Raw genomic sequence first — 25,931 nt, 5'->3', positions numbered from 1 at the left:
GCTGTGATCAAAGAAAACGGAAAATCATATATATTTCTGGCACGTATATATATATATATATATATATATATATATATATATATATATATATATATATATATATATATATATATATATATATATATATATATATATATATATATATATATTCATTTATTTATTTAATAAAGAATACCCTACCGGCCTCAAAGTGAGGCATTGAGTAAGGGTACCGTACGTAGAAAATACACAGAATACGAGACATCTATAAACCGTATGTGTTTACAAACTACAACAGCACGTGCAACCGAGATGAAAAAAGAATTATTTAGTTCACGATTCACTAGGAAAAAGCGTACCTGAATCCTGGAAGAACGCCAACATAATCCTAATCCATAAGAAAGGGGACGCCAAAGACTTGAAAAATTATAGACCGATCAGCTTACTGTCCGTTGCCTACAAAGTATTTACTAAGGTAATCGCAAATAGAATCCGGAACACCTTAGACTTCTGTCAACCGTAGGACCAGGGAGGATTCCGTAAAGGCTGCTCAAAAATAGACCATATTCACACTATGAATCAGGTGATATAGAAATGTGGAGAATATAATCAACCCTTATATATACCTTTCATTCATTACGGGAAAGCGTTTGATTCAGTCGAAACATCTGCAATCATGCAGGCATTACGGATCAGGGTGTAGGCGAGCCATATGTAAAATACTTAAAGATATCTATAGCGGCTTCACAGCCACCGTAGTCCTAGCTACACAATCCCAAAAAAAGCAACACAATCCCAATAAAGAAAGGCGTCAGGCAGGGAGATACGATCTCTCCAATGCTATTCACAGCGTGTTCACAGGAGGTATTTAGAGACCTGCACTGGGAAGAAGTGGGGATAAGAATTAAGAGGAAGCTTTAGCTCGGGTGCCCCTACCTAAATACAGGTAAAAGGATAATTCGTTTTTATCGGCAACCACTGCACCAAATTTGACGAAGTTTGTTGCATTTAAAAGAAAAACTTAAAATCTAGTGACTGTTGGTTTCGAATTTTTTAGTTAGGTCTTCAATTTTTTATTAAAATTGGCAAAAATCAAAAATTTTCAGAAAACGAAACTATCAAGTTTACAACTCTGTAACTCAACAACGAAAAATGGTAATACAATTCTGTGAATTGCATCTAATAGTACATCTAAAGCGGACAAAATTGATATGTTACACACGAATATAAAGAATATTAGTAATAGAGAAATGCAACTTTTGCAAAACCCTTGTAACCAACGTAGAAAATTCACGTAAGATGTAAAATGACATATTGAATTTGTCCGCTTTGAAAGATCTAATGGATGCCGTTTACAGAACCGCGATATGAGTTTTTGGTGCAGAGCTATGAATTTGTAAACTTCGTGCTTCTATTTTTTTCAAACGGTCAAATATTTGAAAATCGTTTTAAGAAAATTCAAGCCCTAAATCGAAATTCGGCTTCCAACAGTCACTCGAATTTAACTTTCTCTTTCAAATGCAACAAACTTCATTAAAATCGGTCCAGGGGTTATCTCATAAAAACGTTTTTGCGTTTTACATGCATTTAAATAGGCCGCGTCGGAGTTTGGCCCAAGCTAAAGCTTCCTCTTAAGGGAGAATAGCTTAGTAACTCGCGATTGGCTGATGACATTGCCTTGCTTAGTAACTCAGGGGACCAATTGCAATTCATGCTCATTGACCTGGAGAGGCAAAGCAGAAGGTTGGGTCTAAAAATTAATCTGCAGAAAACTAAAGTAATGTTTAACAGTTTTGGAAGAGAACAGCAGTTTACGATAGGTAGTGAGGCACTGGAAGTGGTAAGAGAATATATCTACTTAGGACAGGTAGTGACCGCGGATCCGGTTCATAAGACTGAAATAACAGAAGAATAAGAATGGGCTGGGGTGCGTTTGGCAGGCATTCTCAGATGATGAACAGCAGGTTGCTATTATCCCTCAAGAGAAAAGTGTATAACAGCTGTGTCTTACCAGTAGTCACGTACGGCGCGGAAAGCTGGAGGCTTGCGAAAAGGGCTCTACTTAAATGAGGACGACGCAATGAGGTATGGAAAGAAGAATGATGGGTGTAACGTTAAGGGATAAGAAAAGAGCAGATTAAGTGAGGGAACAAACGCGTGTTAATGACATGTTAGTTGAAATCAAGAAAAAGAAATGGGGGGGCGGGCGGGCATGGGCAGCACATCTAATGAGGAGGGAAGATAACTGATGGTCATTAAGGGCTACCGAATGGATCCCAAGGTAAGGGAAGCGTAGCAGGTGGCGGCAGAAGTTAGGTGGGCGGATGAGATTAGGAAGTTTCCAGGGACAACGTGGCCACAATTAGTACATGAACGGAGTAGTTGAAGTATGGGAGAGGCCTTTGCCCTGCAGTGGGAATAACCAGGCTGACGATGATAATTATGATGATTATGATGATGATGATATCTATCAGGGGCGTAATCAAGGTGGACTTATGGGGCTGCAGCCCCTCCCGAAATTTTTTCTTGCTGTCATGCACCGCCGACCGAAACAACCCCCGGCGCCGAAAATCACTCTGCATTTTGTCTAGAATGTATTTTTCCCGCTCGAAAAGACATTTCGGCGCGAATATTGTGAACTAAGGTTGGATTTCGTGGCAACGTCCATGCACCTGAAGTCACATAAGGCAAGGAACGCCATTCGAGCACAAAGTTTCAAGGGCGTTTTGATGGCGAGCGGGCTCGTCGCGGCATCTCGTGGAGGCTGAGGAAACTACGGAGAGCATGGATTTGAATTCCGAAACTTCATGAGTATCAAGTTCACATAAACTTTCGATGCGAAAGGTGCATTGACATTTCCAAAGTCGTGCTTCAGATTCTCAACTCCAGATCTTTGTGGGTTTATTGTTCGCATAAACATTTGACTCCAAAGGTGCATTGACTTTTCTAGAGTCGTACATCGAACCATACAAGAAACAAGCGAAATCAACACACTATCAGACAAGTTGACAAAGTACGCAGCGTGGTGCGATGAGACGAAGCGTTGTAATGGTTCATTTGTTCCGTCATCCCACAGAAAAGATTATCAGCATTTTTTTCCACAGCACCGAAGCATCTATGTCGAGACACTGTATAAAGCCAGGAAAGGTAACTGCGTTCTTGTTTATTTTTATACTTTGACTTTTATTCGCGAGGACACATTGAGCCTCTTCAATTGTCTTGTTGTCACTAACCGGCGGATGCCACACCCAGCCAGAGGTGATGCGTTTTTTACATGTTGCCCTGACAACCGCGCGGCGCACTTCGGTGCGCGTTCGTTTTTCACTGGCCAAGTGGATTTTCGCCTAGCACAGTTTTGGATGCTTTCTGGCTAGCCGACGACAAAAAGAAGCAATGGTCGCTCACCGCCACCACTGCGGGGACTCGACTGATTGCAATGTATTCGCTTAAGGTCATCACCTTCATTTCGATGTTATCGCAACCTCTCCGGAAAGTCTTTTGTCTCGCCAGTGTAGGATAACGAGCAGCATGCATATTGTTCTCTGTGGACCAAGCGTCTCACGCTTTCTTCGATATTTCTTCGGCAGCCACATTAGGTGTCCAAAGCAAGGATTCGATAGTGGCCAACATGCTTTCCTTCGCGTTTTTTTTTTTTAATTTTCGCTGCCCCCACCCCACAAGAGAAAATAAAAAGACGTTGTTGTGGAGCAGCGAATCCTCGCATGGTGAAAGTTCGATTTTGTTACTTCTTCTTTTGCGGAAAGGAATAGGCCACGGCACTCTTCAGTTGCCGGGTACTCTTACTATATTATTGCCATAGCAATTATATGGACACTCAAGGCGCATTCCTGTCATCGCCGTTGCCGTCATGTTCCGTATAAAGTCCATGGGCGATAACACCGTCAGCGCGTGCCGCATGCCTTATGTGCGAGTGAAAGCGTAGGGGGGGGGGGGGTGATCGGGTAAGCCGACGATGGTGGGTCAGTGCGCAACGGAGAATAGCGTGAGGAAGCGCGCCGCCTTCCGTCATGCGCGATGTATCGGAGCGAATAGATGGATGCAGGGGGGGAGGCTCAGGATTCTGTGACCTGTGAATCTGTGATTGCGCAACATGTTTATTTGCCTTGTTTTGCACACTATACAGGGTGTTCCAGAGAACTTTAGCCAGTGTTCAAAAATGTGCCGATGCACTTTAAGACGGCGCGACCAAATGAATGCTGCTCCCATTTGTATGCAGTCTGTCACGCTATTTCTGTATTTTGTTTAATTAGATATTTAGTCAAGATTAATTAAGCAATTTCTGAAGCAACGAATCTAGGAAAAAATTCCACCTAGAAAGTTGCAGACGGTTTTCAAGACGTTCGAGTAAGCAGTTTCTGTCTTTATCTCTAAGGTATTAGTGTTTTTTACGCTTGCGGATGTCTGCGAAAAAGAAAAACACAACGTGACATGCCCGCTTGCGCGTCGTTATTGCACTGCTCCCAAGCGTTCTGCGCACAAACAGCCATAGATGCGCTGCCGCTTAAAAATCGACAGGGCAGCGACGCAAGCGTTGGCTATTAAGACTTATGCGAGCAAGCGTTATCATTTGCGCTGCGTAAAGCGACTGACAGACATGGTGGTGGTAGCTCCAGACAGCGATAAACAGACTATCTTGCATTGGCGCTGTTAGAGCGCGAGCAATTTCGTGATGCCTTTTTCCTACGAGGAAAAAGCAGACAGGATCCTTGACCTAGGAGCTGAAAGCGGACAGAGACGGCAGGGTGCAAGAATATTTCGAAGCTGGCATCCAGGTACGCGACCGAACCGGATGACAATATTCAACACCTATGATAGATAGATAGATAAACTTTATTAAAAGAATAATAAAAAACCGCTAACGATCGGGGCCCTTAGTCCAGGGCGGCGCTGGCTCTTGCCATCTTCTCAGCTCTCTTTATCAGCTTGAGCTGGTCGTCGAGGGCCGAGCTGGACAGCGGTGCCTCCCATTGCTCCCTCGTGGTGTTCGTGTCTGGGTGTTCTATGTTGTGTAGCGTGCACTTCCACGTAATGTGGTATAGGGTTGGTGTGATCCCACATCATGGGCATTCGTCCCTGTAGGCTGTGGGGTGTATCCGATGTAATACGTGTAGGTTCGTGTAAGTGCCTGTCTGGGGCCTACGCCAGGCAGCGGCATCTACTGTCGTTAGATCTCTATGGGGTGGTGGATATTGCAAGCGACGCCCTCTGTGGTAGTTCACGATGGCTGAATACTCGAGGTCGACAGTGTCCCGGTCTTCTGCAGCCGGCGTGATGAGTTCTCGGTTATGTACGAATCCTCGAGCTGATCTGTCGGCCTGCAGGTTGCCTCTGATGCTAGTGTGGCCCGGTATCCAGATGATGGTTTTGGTGGTGAAGTCTTCAGGGTCCTCCTTGAGTATTCCGGCTAGGACTTGTGTAGCAGGTCTTCCAATTCTTTCCTGTAGGGAGTTGTGGCAAGCCTACTGGGAATCCGTGAGGATCGTCAGTGGTTGGTTTGCGTGTAAGCCCTCGCGGATTGCTAACGCGATGGCCAGCTCTTCGGCTTCCGTAGTCGTGCAGGGGCGGGTCGATGCAGCGGAGGTAACGTGGCCTCGGTGGTCGCATGCCACGGCAACTGCGCCCTTGTTGTTCGTTCCATACATGACGGCATCCGTAAAACGGGCCGCGGCATTGAACCTGAACGTTTTCTCCATGTATTGGGTCCTTGCTCTCCTCCTGCCGGAGTGTAGGTTAGTGCCCATGTTGTGTCGTATCGGGACAACGTGAAACCTGTCCTGGACGTGACGAGGTATCAAGGTTCGTGTTGTTATTGCTGGGAACCCCAAGGTTTGTAGAACCTGCCGGCCCGTGCGAGTCCACGGAAGTCTCTGTTGTTGAGAGACGCAATGGGCTTCTGTCAGTTCGCTGAGGGCGTTGTGCAACGCTAGCGCCAATAATTTTTCAGTCGATGTACTCATCGGCAGGCGGAGAGCGGTCTTCAAAGCCATCCTCAAAAGTGTGTCGGCCTGCTTCGTCCCGGACTATGTGAGGTGGCAGTAAGGCAGGCTGTATGTGATTCTGCTCACCACCAGGCTACTGACCAGTCGGAGGGTGTCCCTTTCCTTCGTGCCTCTGTTCTTGGATGTTACGCGGGAGATCAGGGGTGATATCGCCTTGACACTGGTTTTGAGGAGTGTAAGCGTGTGTGTGGCCCGCTGGTTGGGCTGCAGCCACATGCCTAGCACCCTCAGCAATGGCTTCTCTGGTATGAGGCCCCCGTTGAGGCGTACGTCGAGTCTTCTTTTTGGGTCTATGGCGAGTGTGTGGTTACCCCAGCCTCGCCAGATTCGTAGGAGCTCAGATTTCTCGGGGGAGCATTGTAGCCCCCGTTGGCTGACGTATTCTTGGATGAGATTTACTGCACTTTGCAGCTGTTCTTTTTTTTCAACGAGGGACCCTGTTGTTGTCCAGAGTGTTATATCGTCTGCGTAGATTGCGTGCCGAAGACCTGCTACGTCCTGCAGTTTGCTTGCGAGACCGATCATGGTGACGTTGAACAGCGTGGGAGAGATGACACCTTGTGGTGTACCGTTGTTGGGAGGGTGGTACACTGGAGTCTGGATCTCTCGCATCTTCAGCTCTACCATGCGGTGGCTCAGGAAGCTCTGAACATACTTGTATGTTCGCTCGCCGCAGTTGTTCTTGGCTAGCCCTTCTAGGATTCCTTGGTGGCTGACGTTGTCGAAAGCCCCTTTGATGTCGATTGCTAGGAGGACGTGTTCGCCGCTACGGGAAACGTTACTGACGACTTCTTCCTTGATTTGGAGTAGCACATCTTGTGTGGACAGGCCTGAGCGGAAACCGAACATGGTGTCCGACAGGTGTTTGTTATCTTCCATGTGTCTCTGTAGTCTCGTGTTTATAATTTTTTCGTACACCTTGCCGAGGCAGGACAGGAGCGATATGGGTCTGAGGTTTTCAATTGCCAATTTCTTGCCCGGTTTGGGGATCATGATTATTCGTGCGTGTTTACACATAGCCGTAACCATGCCTTGTTCCCAGTGTTGGTTGAGAAAGGCCGTGAGTGCGGAGACAGACTTGTTGCTCAGGTTTCTGATGATCGAATTCGTGATCTGGTCTGTGCCCGCCGCTGTGTTACGGGTGGTGGCTGCGATGACGGCTCTCATTTCGTTTTCGGTGATAGGTTCGTCCATTAGTGGGTTGGGTTGTCCTGTGTAGGGTGTTCTAGATGGTTGTGTGGGAATGGGATCTCCATAGCACTTGGTCTTGATGGCATCGATGAGGTCTTGTTGGCTGCCTGGGTAGGTGTGTAGTAACCGTTCCAGAGCCTTGTGTCCTTCTCCTTTGGTTTTGGTGGGGTCCAGGATGGCTTTGAGGATGTGCCACGTCTTGGCCGTGTCCATCGTGCCACCGAAGGAGTCACAGAGTCTATACCAGTTCGCGGGGGCGAGTTGCATGGCATATTCTTCTGCTTCTGCTGCTATTTGTGCTCTGGGCGTCTTCAGTTTCCTGTTATATTTGTGTTTTTTTCCAGCGGCGGGTAAGGCCCCGCTTGGCATCCCACAGGTGTAGTAAGTGGGGATCCACCTCTGGGGTCTCTTCCGTTCTGGCGATTTCCTTTGTGTGGCGTTGTTTATGTCGACAGAGGTTGTCGCACCAGTCTTCCAGGTTCGTGATTGTGTCGACGTCCTGTTCTTGGGCTTCCCTGATTTTTCGCCAGTCAGTGAGTTTAGCTGTGCCGATCTGCCTGCGTAAGCGTCCAGTCTGTAGTGTTGTGTTTAATATATAGTGATCGCTGCCTAGGTTTTCGAATGTGTTGAGCCATTTGGCTCGCGTGGTGTGAGTGATGAAGGCGAGCTCGGGAGTGGTGTCGCGTGTTACGCTGTTCCCTTCCCTCGTCAGTGTTTGGGTCTGTGATGAGTGTTAGGTAACACTGTTCAATTAGTGTTTGTAGCTGGAGACCCTTCCAATCCTGCCTCTGGTACCCCCACAACGTGTTCTGAGCGTTGAAGTCACCTATGATTACCAGGGGACTGTCTTTAGCGAGGCGGAGGGTGTCCCCAAAGAGTTTTCCTATGTTCGCCCGCCTTTGGCTGGGGGGCAGTAAGTGTTGAGGACGAAGGCGCTCTGTTTCTGGTTGCTTTTGTATATTATTTCAAGAAGTACATGTAGTATGTCCACGTCCTCTATGGGTTTGTGTTGTATGGTTGTGATGTTTCTGTCTACTAGTGTGGCTACCTTCCACTTGTAGTCTTGAGTTGTGTGGTATTCTTCCTAGCCATCTAGTGTTGGTCGGGTACCGGGCTCTTGCAGGGCTATGACCCCCGGTGGCTTTGAGGAATGAGCGATCAATCAAATTTCTAAGTTTTCTTTGACTTGCCTGTATGGTCTAGGCATTGTTGGACGTTTTCGTCGGTGATGTTACGATTTGGTTCGGGGCTGCTGCAGGTGTGGCATTGTAAAGGTTCTGTCGTAGCGTCTTTCGTAGTTTTATGGAGTGAAGCTGGGTCTTAAGCTTGCTGTCTACATTGGCTTCCATGTGTTTTATTGCTGCATCTGTGCCTTGTATTGCAGTCTGTGTTATTTGTTCCAACGGGGCGCGTGTAGCGTCCATGAAGGCTTGCATCTGGGTGCGGATGGCATCGACATGGGTTTGTAGGTCAATCATGTCCTTGTGTGGAGCCATCTCTTGCGGTATTTGTGTGAGCTCTATCACTTGTTGTTTGAGTTGTCTGTTTTCTTGTGTGAATGTTTGTATCTGTACGCGCATGGTCGCGAGTTCCTGTCCCGATTTCACAGATACTGGCGTCTGTGGTTTTTTATACGAGGGGCTACTGCTGCCCAGCTTACCTCGTGTTCTTTGGTTGTAGTCATCTTGAGTGAGGCGTCCTTCATCTTTCGGGGGCGCTGCTGGGGCCCATTGTCTTTCAGTGCTGCGGTGGCTGGTGCTGCCTCCTGTCCTTGCTTGAGCGTCGACCGATATCGCCGTCTGGGTGGGCGAAAGTGAGACCGGGGGCGAGAGCAGGAGCGGGACCTGGACCTCGGGTTGGAACCGGACCTGGATCTGTAGATGCTCGGAGACTCCGAGTAGCCGAAGTCGGAGTCTTCCCGCTCGGAGCTGAACCAGGTCCGCCGCCTTGGTCGACTGAGTGACCGGGTGGGGCTGTCGTTGGGTTTTGGGTGAAGTGGTGGAGGCAGGCTTCCATCTGGGTGGAATGCGCTTGAGCTTGTTATTATACTATGTTGCGGCCGTGAGATGGGCCACTCTGCAAAGGGCGAACTTTGGAACACAAGTGTGTCCGGCGTCTGGGTTAATGTGGTTGCAAACGTCGCACGCACGAACCGTCGGGTTGGGGCAGACGTCAAGTCGGTGTCCGGTGATTCTACAGATGGAGCAGAACTGCCTTGTCGGCTGGTAGTCTCGGCAAGGCATCTCCCCTCCGTAGTAGTACACAAATCTAGGCACCTGGGGCCCCTCGAAGTGGAATAGGGCTGTCTGGGATTGTCCGAGCATACGGGCCCACACGATGCGGACTCCATGTGTGCGGACCCGAACATTCGCCATAAGCTCTTCTTCGCCGGTGCCTGCGTCGATGCCGTGTACGACACCTTTAAGCAGGCCCTCGAGTGTTGATAGATACGCCTTCACAGGGTGTGATCGTCCGTGAAAGGTGAGGCTTATAATTTTCATGAGGGTAGCCGCCGTGACCTCGTGAGGGGTGCTCACGATGATGATGTTCGAACCGTGTCGCAGGCGGACGATGAAGTCATCCCCCTTGCAGGTCGGCGCACCTCCGGTGGCTTGGACGATCGCCTTGGCCACTTGGTGTGTCTGTAGTTTTCGAACGATGAGGCCCGGGGTCGGGCGGATAATGATTCTCATGTCAGTGCGTGGAAGTGGAGGCGCGCGACGGCGAGGCCTGCTCCTTGCGGCCGCGTCTTCAGAAATAGGTGTTCCGGCTCCGCGCTCTTCGCAGGTAGCTTTCGACGTGGCTTTCGCGGCGGCGGCTGGCTCCTGGGTTAGAGCTAGCCCTAAAGGTGTGGTTTTCGATGGCGGGGTTTGCCCGACTATGTCGTGCTCACCAGTGGATTGTTGTTTTTGAAGACGGCGTTTCCGATGAAGGGAAACGACCGTTTGCCACTGGGATTCTTCAATGTGGAGCTGCTCCGAGAGGACGGGAGACGGCCCGGGCAAATACTCGTCAGGCAGGGGTCTCGGGTGGCTCTCGGATATAACTTCTATAGTTTCGGTGTTGGGGGATTGGTGGGTAATGGTGCCTGGGTTTCCCGCGATCGTAGCGTTCCGGGCTGCGTCGCCCCCACAGCTCACCGTAGACACGGTGGCTGCTTGCGGGTCTCCGAGCTCCCGCGCGTCAGCGTTCGGCGTTAGGGCTAACCCTACCGTCGGCGTGGCCGAACGAATAGGGGCTCTCGTTGGTCCTAAAACTGCGGCTCACCGAAGTTCGGTTCCGTTGAATCCCTTTGATGTTTGCAAATATATTCCATTGTTCCCAGTGGTACCAGGGGGTTTTGGGCGCTTGAAAAATTTGAAAACACGGAGCCGATGCAAAGCACGTCTGCACGCCTCGAGTTTCTTCTTCTTCCTGCTCAACACCTACGAGTAGCTGAAGCAAACTAGAAGCTTCACAAGAAAGAGGCAGAGAGCGTCAGTCATAAATAATGAGGTTCGGTCCAACGTTTTGTCTTTCATGGCGGCTAATCCACACGCTAGTACGCGCAGCGTGGCGCACAGCTAGGTGTGTCCAACTCAACTACCTGGAGGATTTTGAAAACAGCTGGACTGCACCCCTATTATCTGCAGTTGCATCAATGCCTGGAGTCAAGGGATCTCCGAAAGGGACTCGACCTTGCGAATTAGATTTTGATTCAGGAGGAGCAGGATTCTAACTTTCTCACCCAGGTACTCTGGACTGACGAGGCGAAATTGTCCCGAAATTTCAAAGTAAATATCCACAACGCACACTTTGGAGTAAGCGAAATCCCCACTGGCTAGGAAGATCCCGCCACCAATATCAGTGGTGTTTTAGCGTTTGATGCGGAATATGTGACAGCACAGTAATCTTTAGTGTTTTTTAACAACACTCTCAGCGACAATAGGTATGTGAGTTCTTCAAAGGGCCGGTTGAAGACTTCTGCTGCAACATGCCACTAGCCAGGCTTGACGCAATGTGGTATCAGCGCGACGGGGCCCCAGCTCCCACCTACAGTAAAGCACAAGCATGGCTTCGTGTTACCTTCAAAGGGCAATGGATAGGGAGAAACGGGCCTGTTCTGTGGCCGGCAAGGTCACCCGACATCAACCCTTTTCACTTTTTCTTGTGGGGCTATATTAAGGATCACGTATACACGACGACAACGACGACTCCAGAAGCCTTCCAAGAGAAGATAATTGAAGTCTGCCACAGCATTTCACCGACGGTGCTCAAGGCAGCGACAACAAGCCTTCTCAGAAGATCCACGGTGTTCTATCGCTGCAGGAGGTGGCCTCTTCGAGCACTTGCGGGAAAAGATGAAAAATAAACGTAAATAACTAATAAACCTAAACAAATAGCCCGCACGACAAAACTAAAGTATCTTGGTGTCACCATCTCACATAACGTCAATTGGAAGGATCTTGTAAATAACATATGTGGATCTGCCCAGCGAAAACTTGGATTTCTGAAAAGAAAATTGGCGCATGCAACGCCTGCAGTTAAACTTAAGGCGTATACAGCTGTTGTACGCCCTTCTTTGGAATATGCTAGTGTTATATGGGATCCTCACCAGCAATAGTAACCAACTTGAACGCATTCAGAGACTTGCAGCACGGTTTATATCTTCCGCGTATCGCGAAACACAGTCCGTAACCACTTTTCTCGCTAGGGCAAATTTATCGACACTGTCAACACGCAAAAAAATCGCACGACTGAAGTTTTTGTTCCAGTTGTCTACTAATAACTTTAAGTTAGATCAGTGGCGCTATTTTTTACGTCCTGGGAGAGTCTCTCCCCGTGTGAATCACCCTTATGATTTTATGCCTTACAATGCCAGAATTGATGTTTTTAAATATTCTCCCCTTGTTAAGACAATTGAAGACTGGAATGCCCTTGATGTACAGATTTTTGATGACACAATGACTATACAATAATTTGAACGGAAGCTGGGAATGTACCTGTCGTGATGTATTTATTTTGTTTCATTGCTTGATGTGTTGACAAAATGTGTCAATCCTCCCACGCTGTACCAGCCCGAAAAGGCCTAACAGTATTCGAAATAAAAAAATGAATAAATAGATAAATTCAGTGAAAGACGGCGTCTGGCCATTTAACATACTATTATTCTACCACTTCTAGCCTTCTAAAAACTGAGGGTCATTTTTATTTAGGGATGTTCAGTTTCCTTACAGCCATCGCGAAATGACGGACTTCTTGATTCCGGAAGCACTAGCGATAACCGCTGCGTTTGCTTATCGCTACAACGAACTGTTGTGAGCGGAACACATTGCTGGCGTAAATGGCACGGCAAACGCCTACGTTGCTGCCCTGCCGCATATTAAGTGACAGCGCGCCTATTGCTGTTTGTGCGCGGAACGTTTGGGAGCAGTGAAATCACGATGTGCAAGTAGGCATGTCACGCGGTGTTTTGTATTTCGCAGGCATGATCAGTAAGCTGAAATACACTCATGTTTAATGGATAGAAAAACAGAAACTGTTTATTCGGACGTTTTGCAAACGGCTCTGCAACTTTCTAATTGGTATTTGTTTCCTAGCTTCGTTACTTCAGAAGTAGGTTAATTAATCATGACTAAAAATCTAATTAACCAAAAATACAAAAATGTAGCGTGACAAACTACATACAAATGCAAGTAACATGCATTTGGCCGCGTCGTCTTATAGTGCATTGGCATATTTTTAAACTCTGGCTAAAGTTAGCTGAGAAACCCTGTGTACAGTGGCTTGCGTAGATACGTAGATTTATTGGAGACTTATACGCATATTTAAATATCTTCTTGCGAGGTTCTGTGGATACATAGAGTAAACTTTGTTTTCGGTGACAACTTTTGTGCCCTTTATGAAGTTTTATCTTCGCATTTGTGTATTCCATTGTACCTTCGCATTTCTAATGTATATTTTTCAGAACTCTTGCTTCTTATATTTGATCTCTGCTGCAACTATAATTTCGGTGCAATTACAATACACGACTGGTGACAGCTGCTTCTCTGCAATATATTGAAGAGAGGGACAGCGTCATTGAGATTTTTCCCTGGCCGTTGCATATGTACAAAAATGTTAACAATGTCCTTGAATGACAAAGTTTCATTAAATTATTTGTCCTGAACTCGTTCATTTCACGGCCTTAACATTTATAATATCAGTGGCATGCGTTGCTTTGCTGATTTCGCACTGATATAGTTCTAAAGTTCGTGTGACCTTTTCTTTACGTATTAAATAAATAAAAAAACGTGGAAGCATTGATATCAGTTGTTGGCACAATTTTGGGACATACGAATGTATTCGTTAATGAAAAAAAATACAAATTGTACTTGGCTTGACAGTGCGTAGCGTCGAAGAATTCGTTTGCAGCACCTTCGGCAATCGCAGTGCAGTTATTATTCATGTATAGGCTCAGCATCACCTTAGTCGCTTTACCGCTATTAAACACAAATTAACTAACTCTCCATATATATATATATATATATATATATATATATATATATATATATATATATATATATATATATATATATTGTTGCCATGATTTTCTCGGTCGACTAGGTCACCTTGGCTTTTCTCGGTGGCGCGCCTACTGGTTTGTGCCATGCCATCGATCCTCTTTTCGAAAGGGGATCGTAATAAATGACCATGGTTTTATCTGCGGTGACAATCAACTTCAGCACTTCTCCCTTACTCCCACACAAGGCTCTAAAAACTTGAGAGAACAGGTCACAGGATGCTCCTTCTGCACAGAAAAAAAATTCGGGGCACCCATCTTGCACTGACCTTTGTCATGTGAAGCGTCTCATGAATTATGCGGAGCACGGTTGTTACAGTGAGTCACAACTGTGTCGCAATTTCTTTCAACTTGAGCTTCCTATAATTGAACACCTTCTCCTCAGAGAGAGACAATTCCTCCGGTGGTCACCTCTATATTACGACCACTGCGGGGCTCATCCTCAACCGTCTCTCCTCCCATGCGATACTGTTTTGCCCAGTCCTTCACGGTGGAATAAGAAGGGGAAGCTTCGGTGTGCAAACCGCCTAAACGTTGTTTGATAACACTTGTGAAACCTCTTCTGTTTTGAAGAGTTTAATCAAGTATCGATATTCGATTTTTAGCATTATCGCGACATAGCTTGCCTCGTGTTTGTGACGCGAGTGCGCGCTACTGATGAACACGCGTGCCGAGTTGAAACTCCTACGCTGGCCTGCTAAGAGATGGCACTCTGTGTCGGAAGTGGCTGTTTGGAACTCATTGTATGTATTAGATGTCAGGCCGGAATCTTATGGAATATATACATATATATTGTAAATATGTCTATGCTGTAAACTCTAGAAATAGAAGTACTAGTTTCTTCGCTGCTTCAATAGAGATGTAATTTATACTTTTAGGTTCTGTGACTGCGTAGAAAGGAGTAGAACGAACATAGTGTTCCCAAAACGCCATATAGGTGTATGTCTTTATTTGTATTATCCCAAAATGGGGGGGCCACATGCAGCAGTTCTAATGGTTCTTTGTGGATATTTTTGTCCGTTGCTTCGTTATAGTTTGCACTGAGCTACCCGATGAGGGCAATCAGTTACAACGAAATAATAAAGCGCTACTAACTTAGACAGTATTTACGACCATTGCATTTAAACCTATGTGTAGAGGAAATAGTTCCAATGTACGGTGCATCTATGCTATGCTTCCAATGTACGGTGCACCTATGAAAAATCGAAAGTATGAATGTTTCACAACTTTTACAATAGAAACTGAAGTAACTGTTAGCACTGGACACTTGCACTTCACAGACTGACTTAAAAATTATGCTCCCAGTTAGGAAACCGCTGCTTTAGTTCAGAAGCATGGCAACCTGCCATGCATTTGTACCTTGTTGAATGATTTCCGTTCGGTGAAGTTTCAAGGTATAACCTAATCAGTTGCATAAATTCTGGAAACAAAAATGCTAGAAATTATCAGCACGATCCGTGACATGCTTTTTGAAAGTTTTCCTTAAGCGTTCGTGCATACTTCGATCAATAGTTCGTGTAACATTTCTCAACCAAATGACCAGGCTTTTAAAATGTATTCTTTGGGAAAAATACGCTTATATTCGGCAAATTTTCTCAAATAGTGGCGCTAATTAGGATGAGCTACCTTAAAGCTTTGTAGGTGTTTTTGTTTGTCATGTACGTTTGAATCATTTTGCGGCTACTAGTGGCCCCTTTATACGATGCGCTCATGAGCTCCCGAACACGCACCGCACAGGCGTAAGCACATACTTATCATGTGTCAAGAAATTACAATCTTGGCGTCACGTGTGTAGGTTTTTCCTCGCCATTGCCATCACTGTGTACCCGTGTCTCCTCGCTAATATTTTTTTTCGGCTGTAAAGAAATGCAATCTTCTTGCAATTTTCCATTAAGTCACGCTGCCGCTTTTTGTAATTTATTCTCATCTGTTCGGCTCATTGCCTCCTCTGAAGGTGATGGGAGAATGGATACGCAAATATGGCAAGATCTTCGGGTTCTATCTGGCTGAGAAACCCTACATGGTTATCACAGACGTCGATGTGATCAAAGAAATATTCATCAAGGACAGCCGGATATTCCAAGACAGACCATTTTATGCCCTCGACGTGGAACCGATGACAAGCTCAATCTTTTTTGTCACAGGTAAGTCCATGGTCGAGCCCTGTGCGGTTAACGACCTAAAGAAGTCTTTCTTGTGTTCTGTAACGAACCGTATCACACGCGTTTGCAGTGCACTTGTGGTGCCGTGCCATCACGCACTACCTTTAAACAAATGAACCAAATTACACGTACAGATGATGTGATTGCATAGTCATGTAGGCTGCATTGTAATGGTTCATGCTAAAACTCAGTACCGTACATAAATTTACAGGCATAGCTGCCGTAGTTAGCTATTTTAGCACGTTCAAAGTACGTCCACTGTTAACCAAAGGCGTAATGATGATGGTATTTCTGAAGACGCCATATATTGAGACACAATGCTCCTTGGTATTGTGCTCCAGCTATTACTGGGACCCACGGTATTCTACGGTAGAATATAGGGGCGAAAGCCTTGAATATTGCGTTCTTATTGCAGCGTTTCTTTGTGTTGACGTCCATGCTTATCCATATCAAAAACTAATCCCGTTGGTCAGAGTAAAAGCTACAAGACAAATGAAAACAAAAACTGCTAACCGTCAAGGTTATGTGTAGACTCTCGTGATGAAGACTATGGATTTACGTTTTGACGATCATTAAACATTCCCACTTTGCGAAGAGCAATGAGTATCACGTGAAGTGAAACAAAGGCAGAAGGAACAAATCTCTTCCTTCTGAGGAAATGTTTCTAATTGACCGGAGTGTTTTTAGAAAAAGGTACAGCGTAGAAAATGTCTTGTTGATATGGGCCCTGATCCGTGATCGAAAATTAGTTTTAGGCAATCACATACACATCTGACAAACGAAAAGCTTGCTGCATTTCGCCTGTAGTCTGCAACAAAAAAGGCTTTTCTGCACTCTATTCTGTGTGTCCTAAACGCGGTGGTTCTGCTGAAACAAACGGCAAGGGTGCACAAAACGTAGTACCATGAAAGGAGTTGATTCAAATATAAAATAAAATAGCACTTTCATTCTCATAAAGAGAACGAGCAATTTATACTGGTGTCTTTCTTTGATCTCGAATTTAATATTGAGGAGCTTTACAGGTACAGTCTGACAACACATACCTTAGTATTTTGCTGACATGTATAGTGGACAAGGAAAGGTAATGTCGCTTGTGCACAGCCTGTGCTGGCTACCGACAATAATTATAATACAGTGAATACGGCAGTTATCAGAGGACAGTAACACATGTGTTGGAACAAGCACAAGCTGGCGTTGGCCGTGTGAGGAGCGTTAGTACTCAAATGTCAGTGCACCTAGTCCGCGCACTTCATGGTTGCCTTCACGTGCGAAAAGATATCAGATTGTATTACCATGGTTACTAAAAGTGATAAAATTTAAGCTCTTTATGTATACATAGAATCTCATGGCCCAATAAACTCAGTTGGCGCGTCTACGCCTGTGATTTGAATATTCTGTTTAGCATGCTTTCCTGCATGGTTGCTGTGTCCCGCTGAATACAAGGCGCACTCAGTGATCCTTCATACTTTTAGTAATGAGGTTAAATTCATCCTTAAGTAATGAGAACTAGGTCGAGTCTAAGAAAGCAATTTAACGTTCATGTGCTAGGCTGCTTTAGAAAATGCAGCATCTTTGACGTGCGATGCGTTCTGTATGCCATGTGCGTAACTATAAAAGAAATTTCGACTAAACGCCCTAAACATTTCTTTTACCCACGCTTGTGCACGTTACGGAAAAAAGGTCACGATTACAATTAAAACTACTTCATTAGAAAATATAATTGACTGCAGTTACGTATTGCTGCTCGAAGAAATCAATTGAACAATTAGTAAAAATTCCACGTCGGGCATTGAAGTTGGCAACCTGCGAACGGCTAATTGAAATAACGTTAAACAAACTCAAGCAGTGGGCATCTGAAAACGGTGTTCGCTTCTCAACTGAAAAAAATATTAGTGTTGTCTTTTCACTAAAAAGAGAACGTGATCCCATCGTTAAGCTACAGGCAGCCATACTACCGGTGAAACAAGGACACCAGTTTCAGGGTGTTCTGTTTGATAAAAAGTTGAACTTCCTCGCATACATAAATAGTCTTAGAATTAAAGTCAACAATGCACTTAAAATACTCATTGTCCTGTCCCGGAAGCGCTGGGGCTCTGACCGTAAATGCCTGCTACACACCTGCCGCACTTTAGTACGTAGCATAGTAGACTATGGCAGAATCATATATGGTTCAGCCAGAGTCCTACATCCGGTGACTTGGTCCATTTCATAACCTCGGACTACGACTGGTAAGCGGTGCTTACAGAACATCACCTGTCCCGGCCTTACACGTTGAATGCAATGAACCTCCTTTAAAGCAGCGCCAGAATGCTTTTAACTTCTTCCTACATACTCAGAATACAGTCCTCACCACAACACATATGCTACAGCATCGTCATCCAGTGCAACTCACGCTTACACTATAAAAATAAACCGAACATGATCAAGCCACTTTTCCTGCGATATGAGGAATATTGCCAGGGTTATGACATTCCTCTCGAAGTCCTCGAGATTGTCAGAAAGCCACAGCGTTTGGCCCCATGGCACGATTTCGCAGCGTTATGTGGCTGGACAATGACACATTTGAAGAAGAAAGGCACACCACATGAACACATTATACAAGAATTCCGAGCTCTTAAGGACAAATATCAAAATTACATAAAATTTTACACTGATGGCTCCAAAAGAGAAGACCACTTTGGTGTAGAGGCCCTAACAGAAAATACGAAAGCAAGCATTCGATTACCGCAGCATGCCTCTGTCTATACAACCGAAGTCTACGCAATATGGACTGTAGTTAAAAAGGTCATCGCTGAGAAATACGAAAACAAAGTAATATACAATGATTCGTTAAGAACACTGAACGTTCTACACATGAAATTCGAATGAAAACCCCTGTTAGGGGATATTTGAAACATGGTGACTACAAAAAAATACGGCAGATCAATTAGCTTTTGCTGGTCACCAAGCCATGTTGGTATACCGGATAATGAAGCAGCGGATAGATGCGCATCGTTGGCAGCGTGCAAAGACATAACAAACACGTCACTTACATATAAAGATAGCATCAATGCGATTCAGAAGGCCTTGAGGTGAAAATGGCAACATGAATGGGACCATTGCATAAGCAACAAGCAACATCCCTCTAAACACTCAATTCGCCAGTGCAACTCCTGCACTGACGAGTAACTGTTGTATGACGTGATGCTATGTATACTTCGTATTAACAAACAATTTTCTCCTTCGAAATGAAAACCCGCCAACTTGCGAAAAATGCCATGAACCTCTTACAGTGATACACATCCTTACGACACGTCCACACATCGAAACACAGAGACGGAAGCTTTTACACAACCTGTATAATTTACATATACCTATACAACCTGCCATATTGCTGGCAGATAACCCGCTAGTGCCATTTACTAACTTGTTTGACTTTTTAGTAACAACTGGCTATTTACGCCAACTATATTGCAACGCAGGTTTACCTGCTTTAACGTTGCGTTTTCGATTATCTTGTGACTGGCGCTGCATGGCCTGAGTAGCCTTTGTGCCATAAAACCCCACCTAACCAAGCAACCAATTAGTAAAAATTAGTGGATTACAACAACGTTACTTGCCTCCTTACTTTTGTAAACCTTGCACAAATACAATAAATAGAACGAGCTGGCCTATCGTTCTTTCAGTACCTCTGCATGACTTCACACGTTCTTTATATTAACTAAACTTTGCTTTTCGAAATTTGATCTGCTAAATGTTCTTCGTTTTCTTGTGAGGAAATCTGCAGCGACACTCAAAACTCACTCGATGTGCGCGCTGGAGGGGAGGACTATGTTGCAACGTACCAATATCATGCGCACAAGATTGTGGTTACTCAGTGCGCAATGCTCGGGTCTGGGTCCTCTGTGAAGCAAAACGCTACATTGTTGCTGCGGCTAGGGAAAGGCGCTCTCGATAGGGCCAGTCGGAAACTGAGATATGGTCTATAAATGATTTCCTTATATCAATGCCCGAAGTGGCCATCGCAGTCGACACATAGTCGTATAAGCGGCGTATAAGTCTAAATGACTCGTTGGCCATTTAGACTTATAGGACTAATTGCAACGGACGCCTGCAAACGTTCACGTTCCTTGAAAATGGGGTCAAACGTGCAATAGAATTTAAATGTATTATTCAGCCCTCAAAATGGGCTCTTGTGCAACGATCGCACTAAAATAAGTGTATATGAGGCACGTATATATGACACAGATATATCCCACAAACACCATGTTGGTTTCTTTCAAGAATCTCTGTCTATATCGGAGAACTCAAACACGGCAATAAGCGAAAAAGAATTGAGAAGCAGGTTTTACCGCTCGTGAAGCCCGCTTAGAAGCGCTTCCTGGAAAGAGAGAGATCAAATTATTATTGGATAAAGGCTGAGAGGTCGGACTTAAAAGAGAGGTGCGCCAATATGCAAGCCTGCCGTGTTTAGGTGATCGAGGCGTACCTGGGGGACGCTGATTGCGGGAAGGAGGTAACCTAGGCACATGTTTTCATCCCTATGAACACCGTACGGTCCCGCCAAACCTATTGGGTCACACCTGCGGTGCTGTTTGTAACTGACTTCCTGAAAAATGTAAGTTGTTGCATGCAATTGGCTAGCGAAAAAAAATTGTTGAATAACAATAAGCGATACAAGAGGAACAATAGCAACAAAGTAACCCTGACGTTACCAAATTACCAAAAAGCCTAACAGATTTCAAGTAATTACTTGATGTAATTTGTTGCGTACAAGTCTCACTGTAACGCGCTCGTCCTTTTCCGAAAAATGTTAATATGTGCAAAATAGTGAATATACACCTCTAACATCAACCTGACCGACATGGTATCGGGGCAGATACCTCTTGGGAATAACGCATCAATTTTACGTAACTATACGCCACTGACGACAGCAACCAGAATCATCTTTCAAAATGAATTGAACCTTTTCGATCTGCATATGTTTAACAAATCTGGTACAAAAACGAAGCACCTCATTTCGTTATTATGCTCAATATTCTCGAATGCATCAAATTCAGCAAGGACTACGGGTCACTTGAAATAATCACCTGACAGGACCAGAATGGCTCCTCGCCTGCCAGTCGCAACATTCCCATTCAAAGAATTTGTCCCTTAGAAGGATCACGGATAGATAGGTTGCATACGCTGAGGCAGCCCTTCTTTCTCTAAGGTACGCAACCGCTTCCCGCTCATTAAAATTGGTCGACCACAATCGTGTTCGACTACAAATTCGCGCCCGGACACCCTAATAAAAGTGGCGATAAGTCAGAGCGAAGTATTGAAACTAGTCCTTTGGCATGCATCCTTCTACAGGTTCCGAGTGGAGGAAGGTGCGTTCCATCTTGAACCAGGGTTTCACAGCCGCAAAAGTAAAGCTGTACTCCGGCATCGTGAACAAGTGCGCAGACGTGTTCGTCGACCTGCTGGGAGAACTCTGTTCCAAATCAAAGGTCGCCGAGATGTATGGGCTCGCGCAGAGTTTGGCACTGGACATCATCACGAAGGCAGCGTTAGCGTGGGAGGTAAGAACGGATGACGCTGTTACAGACCGATTCTCAAGGAGGCTGTCTCAAGCTACTTGTCGCCTTGTGATGAACGAGATGAAGGGGAACCGAGTGGCTCGAATATCCTTCGCTACAAACACATGAAGCCAGAAACTGATGAAACGAATGAAAGCACAGAGATCATTGAACGTGGTTTTCATTTGTACTTTAATGGTGGAGCATAAGACAGAGAGGAGTGATCCTCGTTCTCGAAGTGCAACGAAACTTATCGCGAATGACGTTGCTTGGAGCGCGGTTTATTCTCTCGAGGAAAACAAATGTGTCTCAGCATTAATTAACATTCGTGACCCGTTATCACAAAATGCACTGAATAATGTTATGTAGCATTGAAGTCCGGACTTCCGGTTTCTGTTCAGGAGTATTTTATTGTTTTCATCTGGCTTTTAGTGTTTTTGTTAAAATTTTCTATTTATCTTTTCACTCTTTTTCCGTTGTAGCCTTTACATCTATGAGTTTTATTATGTTTTCCCCACATTTCCCGCTGTATATACGAGCGTCGCACGTGACAGTCATAAAAATTAATAAGTAAATGTCCGCACCAGAAATTGCATTTCAGGCGCCGGAATGTGCGGACACCCACTATAATCAACAGCTACAGCATTAAATAAAAAGGCGTCTTCCTTTTTCTTGCGAACGTGAGCTTCAAAAGAGACCGGTTATCTTCAACCCTTCAATTTTTTCGTGTTAAATAATGTTCCTAGACCCTAAACCTTACTAAATATACTATAGGAAGCCACAGTGCTCTTTAAATAGCGTAACATAGTAGTTTTTTTATAGCCTGCTCCGATTTTATTTCCCAGGATGAGACTACCTTGATGTCTTGTTGCAGAAGGCGATCACGTGGGAGCAGGCCATCACGACGAATCGACGCTCGCTCCTGCTCTTTAGGTCACGGTTACGCTTCCGCGGTATGGCAGTGAGGGATTGCCACAAAGTCGTGTTTTCCTCTTCCGCGTAGGCGCCTTCTGTATGATGACATCAGGGCACAATCCCATCTTCGGAAAAGAAACCGAAACTGGCTGTAAAAAAGCTTTTATCTTAAACTATTTAAACTTTAACTACGGCAACAGGCCGCACGACTACCAGAAAGCCCGCCTTCGTGCACGGCGGCCGCGAGTGTTTCCCGGTAAACATTACGGTTACGTACGCTGGGGCCGTACAACGTAAAACTATTCCAATATGTTCTTATTCCAATCTCCTGACGTCAAATTTGCGTAACCGCCGACGCAAGCATCGGGCGGTCACCCGCAGGGTTATCTGAACAAACCAATCAAATGCTCCCCTCGTTCAATGGCGGTCACTTTTGTTTGCTTGAAAAACGAATAACATTCCCTGCGCTAAGCGGCTTGTCTTATCTATTGGCTCACAAACGATTAGGAGCATGCTCAAGTGGAGAGAGATTCGACAGGGCCGAGCGACTGCACTGAATATCGATAACCGGATGAAGATGATGGTGCCGGCGTCTGCGATTGGTCCGCTTTCTCCTACTTAGCTTGCGGTGGCTCGTCGACAATCGCGGCGGCGTGCAACGTAAGCTTAAGAATGATGCTAAAACGGATTCTCACCAAAGAAGAGTTGGCAGAACGAGGTCGTAAATGTGTCGAAAGTTCTCAGAAACGTTACACGGCCAGGCAAAAAGTTTTATTACACGCAAATAAACCCATGCTCTCCGGCAGGGGCGAGTAGCCGGTGCCGGAGCGATCGGCGGCAGCCATCTTTTATTCCTTTCGGAACGGGGCAGCCTGCGGCTATTCAGAAGAAAATTCACTTTTGTTCGGCATATTAATGTATCTTTAACGCCTACACGCCACTTTAACGTGGTAAGTTTTTGCGGTTTTGTGGCGTCGCGTGACAAGCAGGTGAAGTGGATGCAGGCCGGAAACTTTTGACCAATAGCCGAGGGCTAATGGCAAAAAGGCGTTGAATCAGAAATAACTATGTTTGTTTTGTTCGGTGAAATTATGCATAATGAGTGTGTACACGTCATATCAGATGGAAAGCTATCGCGCTTTTCTTGACGTCGCGTGTCAGAGTGGTGAAGTGGACCTGGTCCAAAAAGTTTTTGACCAATCGCGATGGGTTAATTGCAGAATTGGAATAGAAAAATTTGGAATAGCTTTACGTTATAGCGCCCCTGCTGTTGGAGGGAAGCGTGAGAAGAAGTCAGGGATCTTTGAATGCTATCGCCTTCCACTCTTACAGGCGAAGCTTGAGCGTCCTTCAAACTTCCGGTTGTAACGCTTTTCCGTTCGCACTTTATTGTACTCATTTGTGTGAAAAGTGTACCGAAAACAGGGCAGCGTATAATACGGAGTGGCTAAGGTACAAACAAAAAAGGACCTCCTGTCTCGTTCTCCGCTTTCGGGATGAAAATATCTCAACTCACAACACAAGCTGTAATACACAGGATGTTTTTTTAACTGCAACCAATTTTTAAAAAATTCCTTCTGGCAGATAGCACAATTCTAATCCTTGAATAAATTACTGGATAGGGTGGCCATTACTTCTGAAGGAAATCTAAATACTTAAATAAATAAATAAATAAATAACATAATTACATTGATTAGCTTTTTTAATTAACAACATTACGGCCGCTATTTCAATCTGCGAAATATAGCGGGTGAGTTGACAAGACTTATTTGCTTAGATTGAATTCGGAGGGCTGCACCTCTTTGGAGATAATTTTCAATGTGTCCGACGAAATGCATTGGCGTTCCAGTTACTTTTGAGCCTCAATAAATAAAGCAGCATTTTCCTAAAAAAAGTAACTGGAACACGAATGCATATCGGCGGGCACTTTGAAAATTAATATCACGAAACTGGTGCAGTCCTGCGAAATCACTCCAAGTCAATATGCCTTATGAATTCAACGGCTATATTTCGTAGATTAAAGTAGTGGCAGAGATGTTATTAATTAAACAGAAGATCAACGTAATTATGTTAATATTTATAGAGATTTCTCATAGATTGCGTAGATATATAGATTTCTCGTAGAAATAACGGCCGCCTCATCGAGAAATTCAAATCAAGGATTAGAATTGTGATATCTGTCAAAGGCAATATTAAAAAATTTGGTGGAGCTAAAAATTACCAACCTCAATTCTTTATATGCCCGTAGCAAAGCCAACATACAGCATTCTCCCAAAAGTTACCATTATGCTGCAGCATTTCGCCTGCGAAATATGACGGCTAACCGGTGAATCTTTCAGATTGACTGCCAGCGAGATAGCAAGGACCCTTTCCTCACCTGGATGCGCAAGGTCTTCGAACAATTGGACAAAACGGCTCTCGAGAACTCATTCGCATTTCCCGCTCTGCGCCCGCTCTTTCTCCTGTTCTACCCACTGTCGTCCTTTGCTCGCTGCATGAAGAAAATGATGGACGACGTGGACAAAATCACCGAGCAGCGTCGCACGGGAAAGAGGCCCCGCAGCGAGGACATGATACAAATGATACTGGACGCCCAGGAGAACGCAAAGAACTGCAATCATGCCGCCGGTCAGAAGGTTAAGACTCTGGAAGACCGCCACGTCAGTTCCAACGCCGTGGTACTTCTTATAGCGGGCTTCGACACCATCGCATCGGCGCTCTCCTTCCTAATGCATCTGGTAGCCAAGCACCCCGAAGAACAGACGAAGATTTTGGACGAACTGGAGGAACGGTTCCCGGGTGTACAAGAACTATCGTACGAGCAGCTACACGAGCTGGAGAGACTGGACATGGTGGTCAAGGAAGCCATACGCCTCTACCCGCCTGTGCCGCTCATGGTGGTGCGACGTTGCATACAAAACACGAAGGTTCTCGGGCACTTCATTCCTGCCGGCGTGAACATCATCGCGCCTCCATGGTACGTTCATCGCGACCCGGAGCTGTGGAGGGAGCCGGAGAAGTTTATGCCCGACCGATTTTCGGAGGAAGAGTCCAAGAAGCGCCACAGCGCCGCCTACTTTCCTTTTGGCTTAGGTCAGAGGGCCTGTCTCGGCAAGCGAGTGGCACTGATGACGTTGAAGACTGCCTTGATAAAGACTCTGCGAGACTACAAGCTGGAAATCTGCGAACAATCACATGATCCCTTGCTCATGACTGTTCCGAGCCTCGTGGGTAACCCGATGGGCGGCGTGCATCTGAAGCTTACTGCACGGCATGCTTGAGCGTGGTAAAAAATTTCTTATATACAATGCCTGCGGTAAGCCTGAAAAAAAGTACATTGTAAGATATCTGTTGTATGCGTACTTCTCTGTTCTCACTCTCTATGATCACCATTAAGATGTGGATGCATTAAAGCCGAATTTCGGCTGATGAGCTTGCCGATTCGCGTTTGGTGGGAGATAGTGCGTACACAACAACTATGCATAGATTAAGGGAAAGCCGTAGTTTCAAATCGTTTCCCTGCTCGTATACTTTGCGCAGCTAACCAACACGAGTCAGTGTGAACGTGGCAGTGCGAATACGT

At 45.5% G+C, this 25,931-nt stretch overlaps 1 protein-coding gene across 1 annotated transcript in view; it reads left to right on the top strand.

Annotated features, from left to right (window-relative positions):
* Nucleotides 1–25,671, top strand: part of LOC142573101 (cytochrome P450 3A6-like) — a 30,098-nt gene extending 4,427 nt beyond the window's left edge. Inside the window, exons 2-4 of the mRNA XM_075682624.1 lie at nt 15,686–15,875; nt 21,228–21,436; nt 24,688–25,671. Of these exons, the coding sequence (XP_075538739.1) occupies nt 15,686–15,875; nt 21,228–21,436; nt 24,688–25,629 (1,341 nt within the window). The 3' untranslated portion in view covers nt 25,630–25,671. The remainder of the gene's footprint in view (nt 1–15,685; nt 15,876–21,227; nt 21,437–24,687) is intronic.
* The last annotated feature ends 260 nt before the right edge of the window (nt 25,672–25,931 follow it).

This window comes from Dermacentor variabilis, chromosome 2, assembly GCF_050947875.1.
Source record: "Dermacentor variabilis isolate Ectoservices chromosome 2, ASM5094787v1, whole genome shotgun sequence".
NCBI classification, from domain to species: Eukaryota; Metazoa; Arthropoda; class Arachnida; order Ixodida; family Ixodidae; genus Dermacentor; species Dermacentor variabilis.
This window is presented reverse-complemented; position numbering and strand designations above follow the sequence as displayed.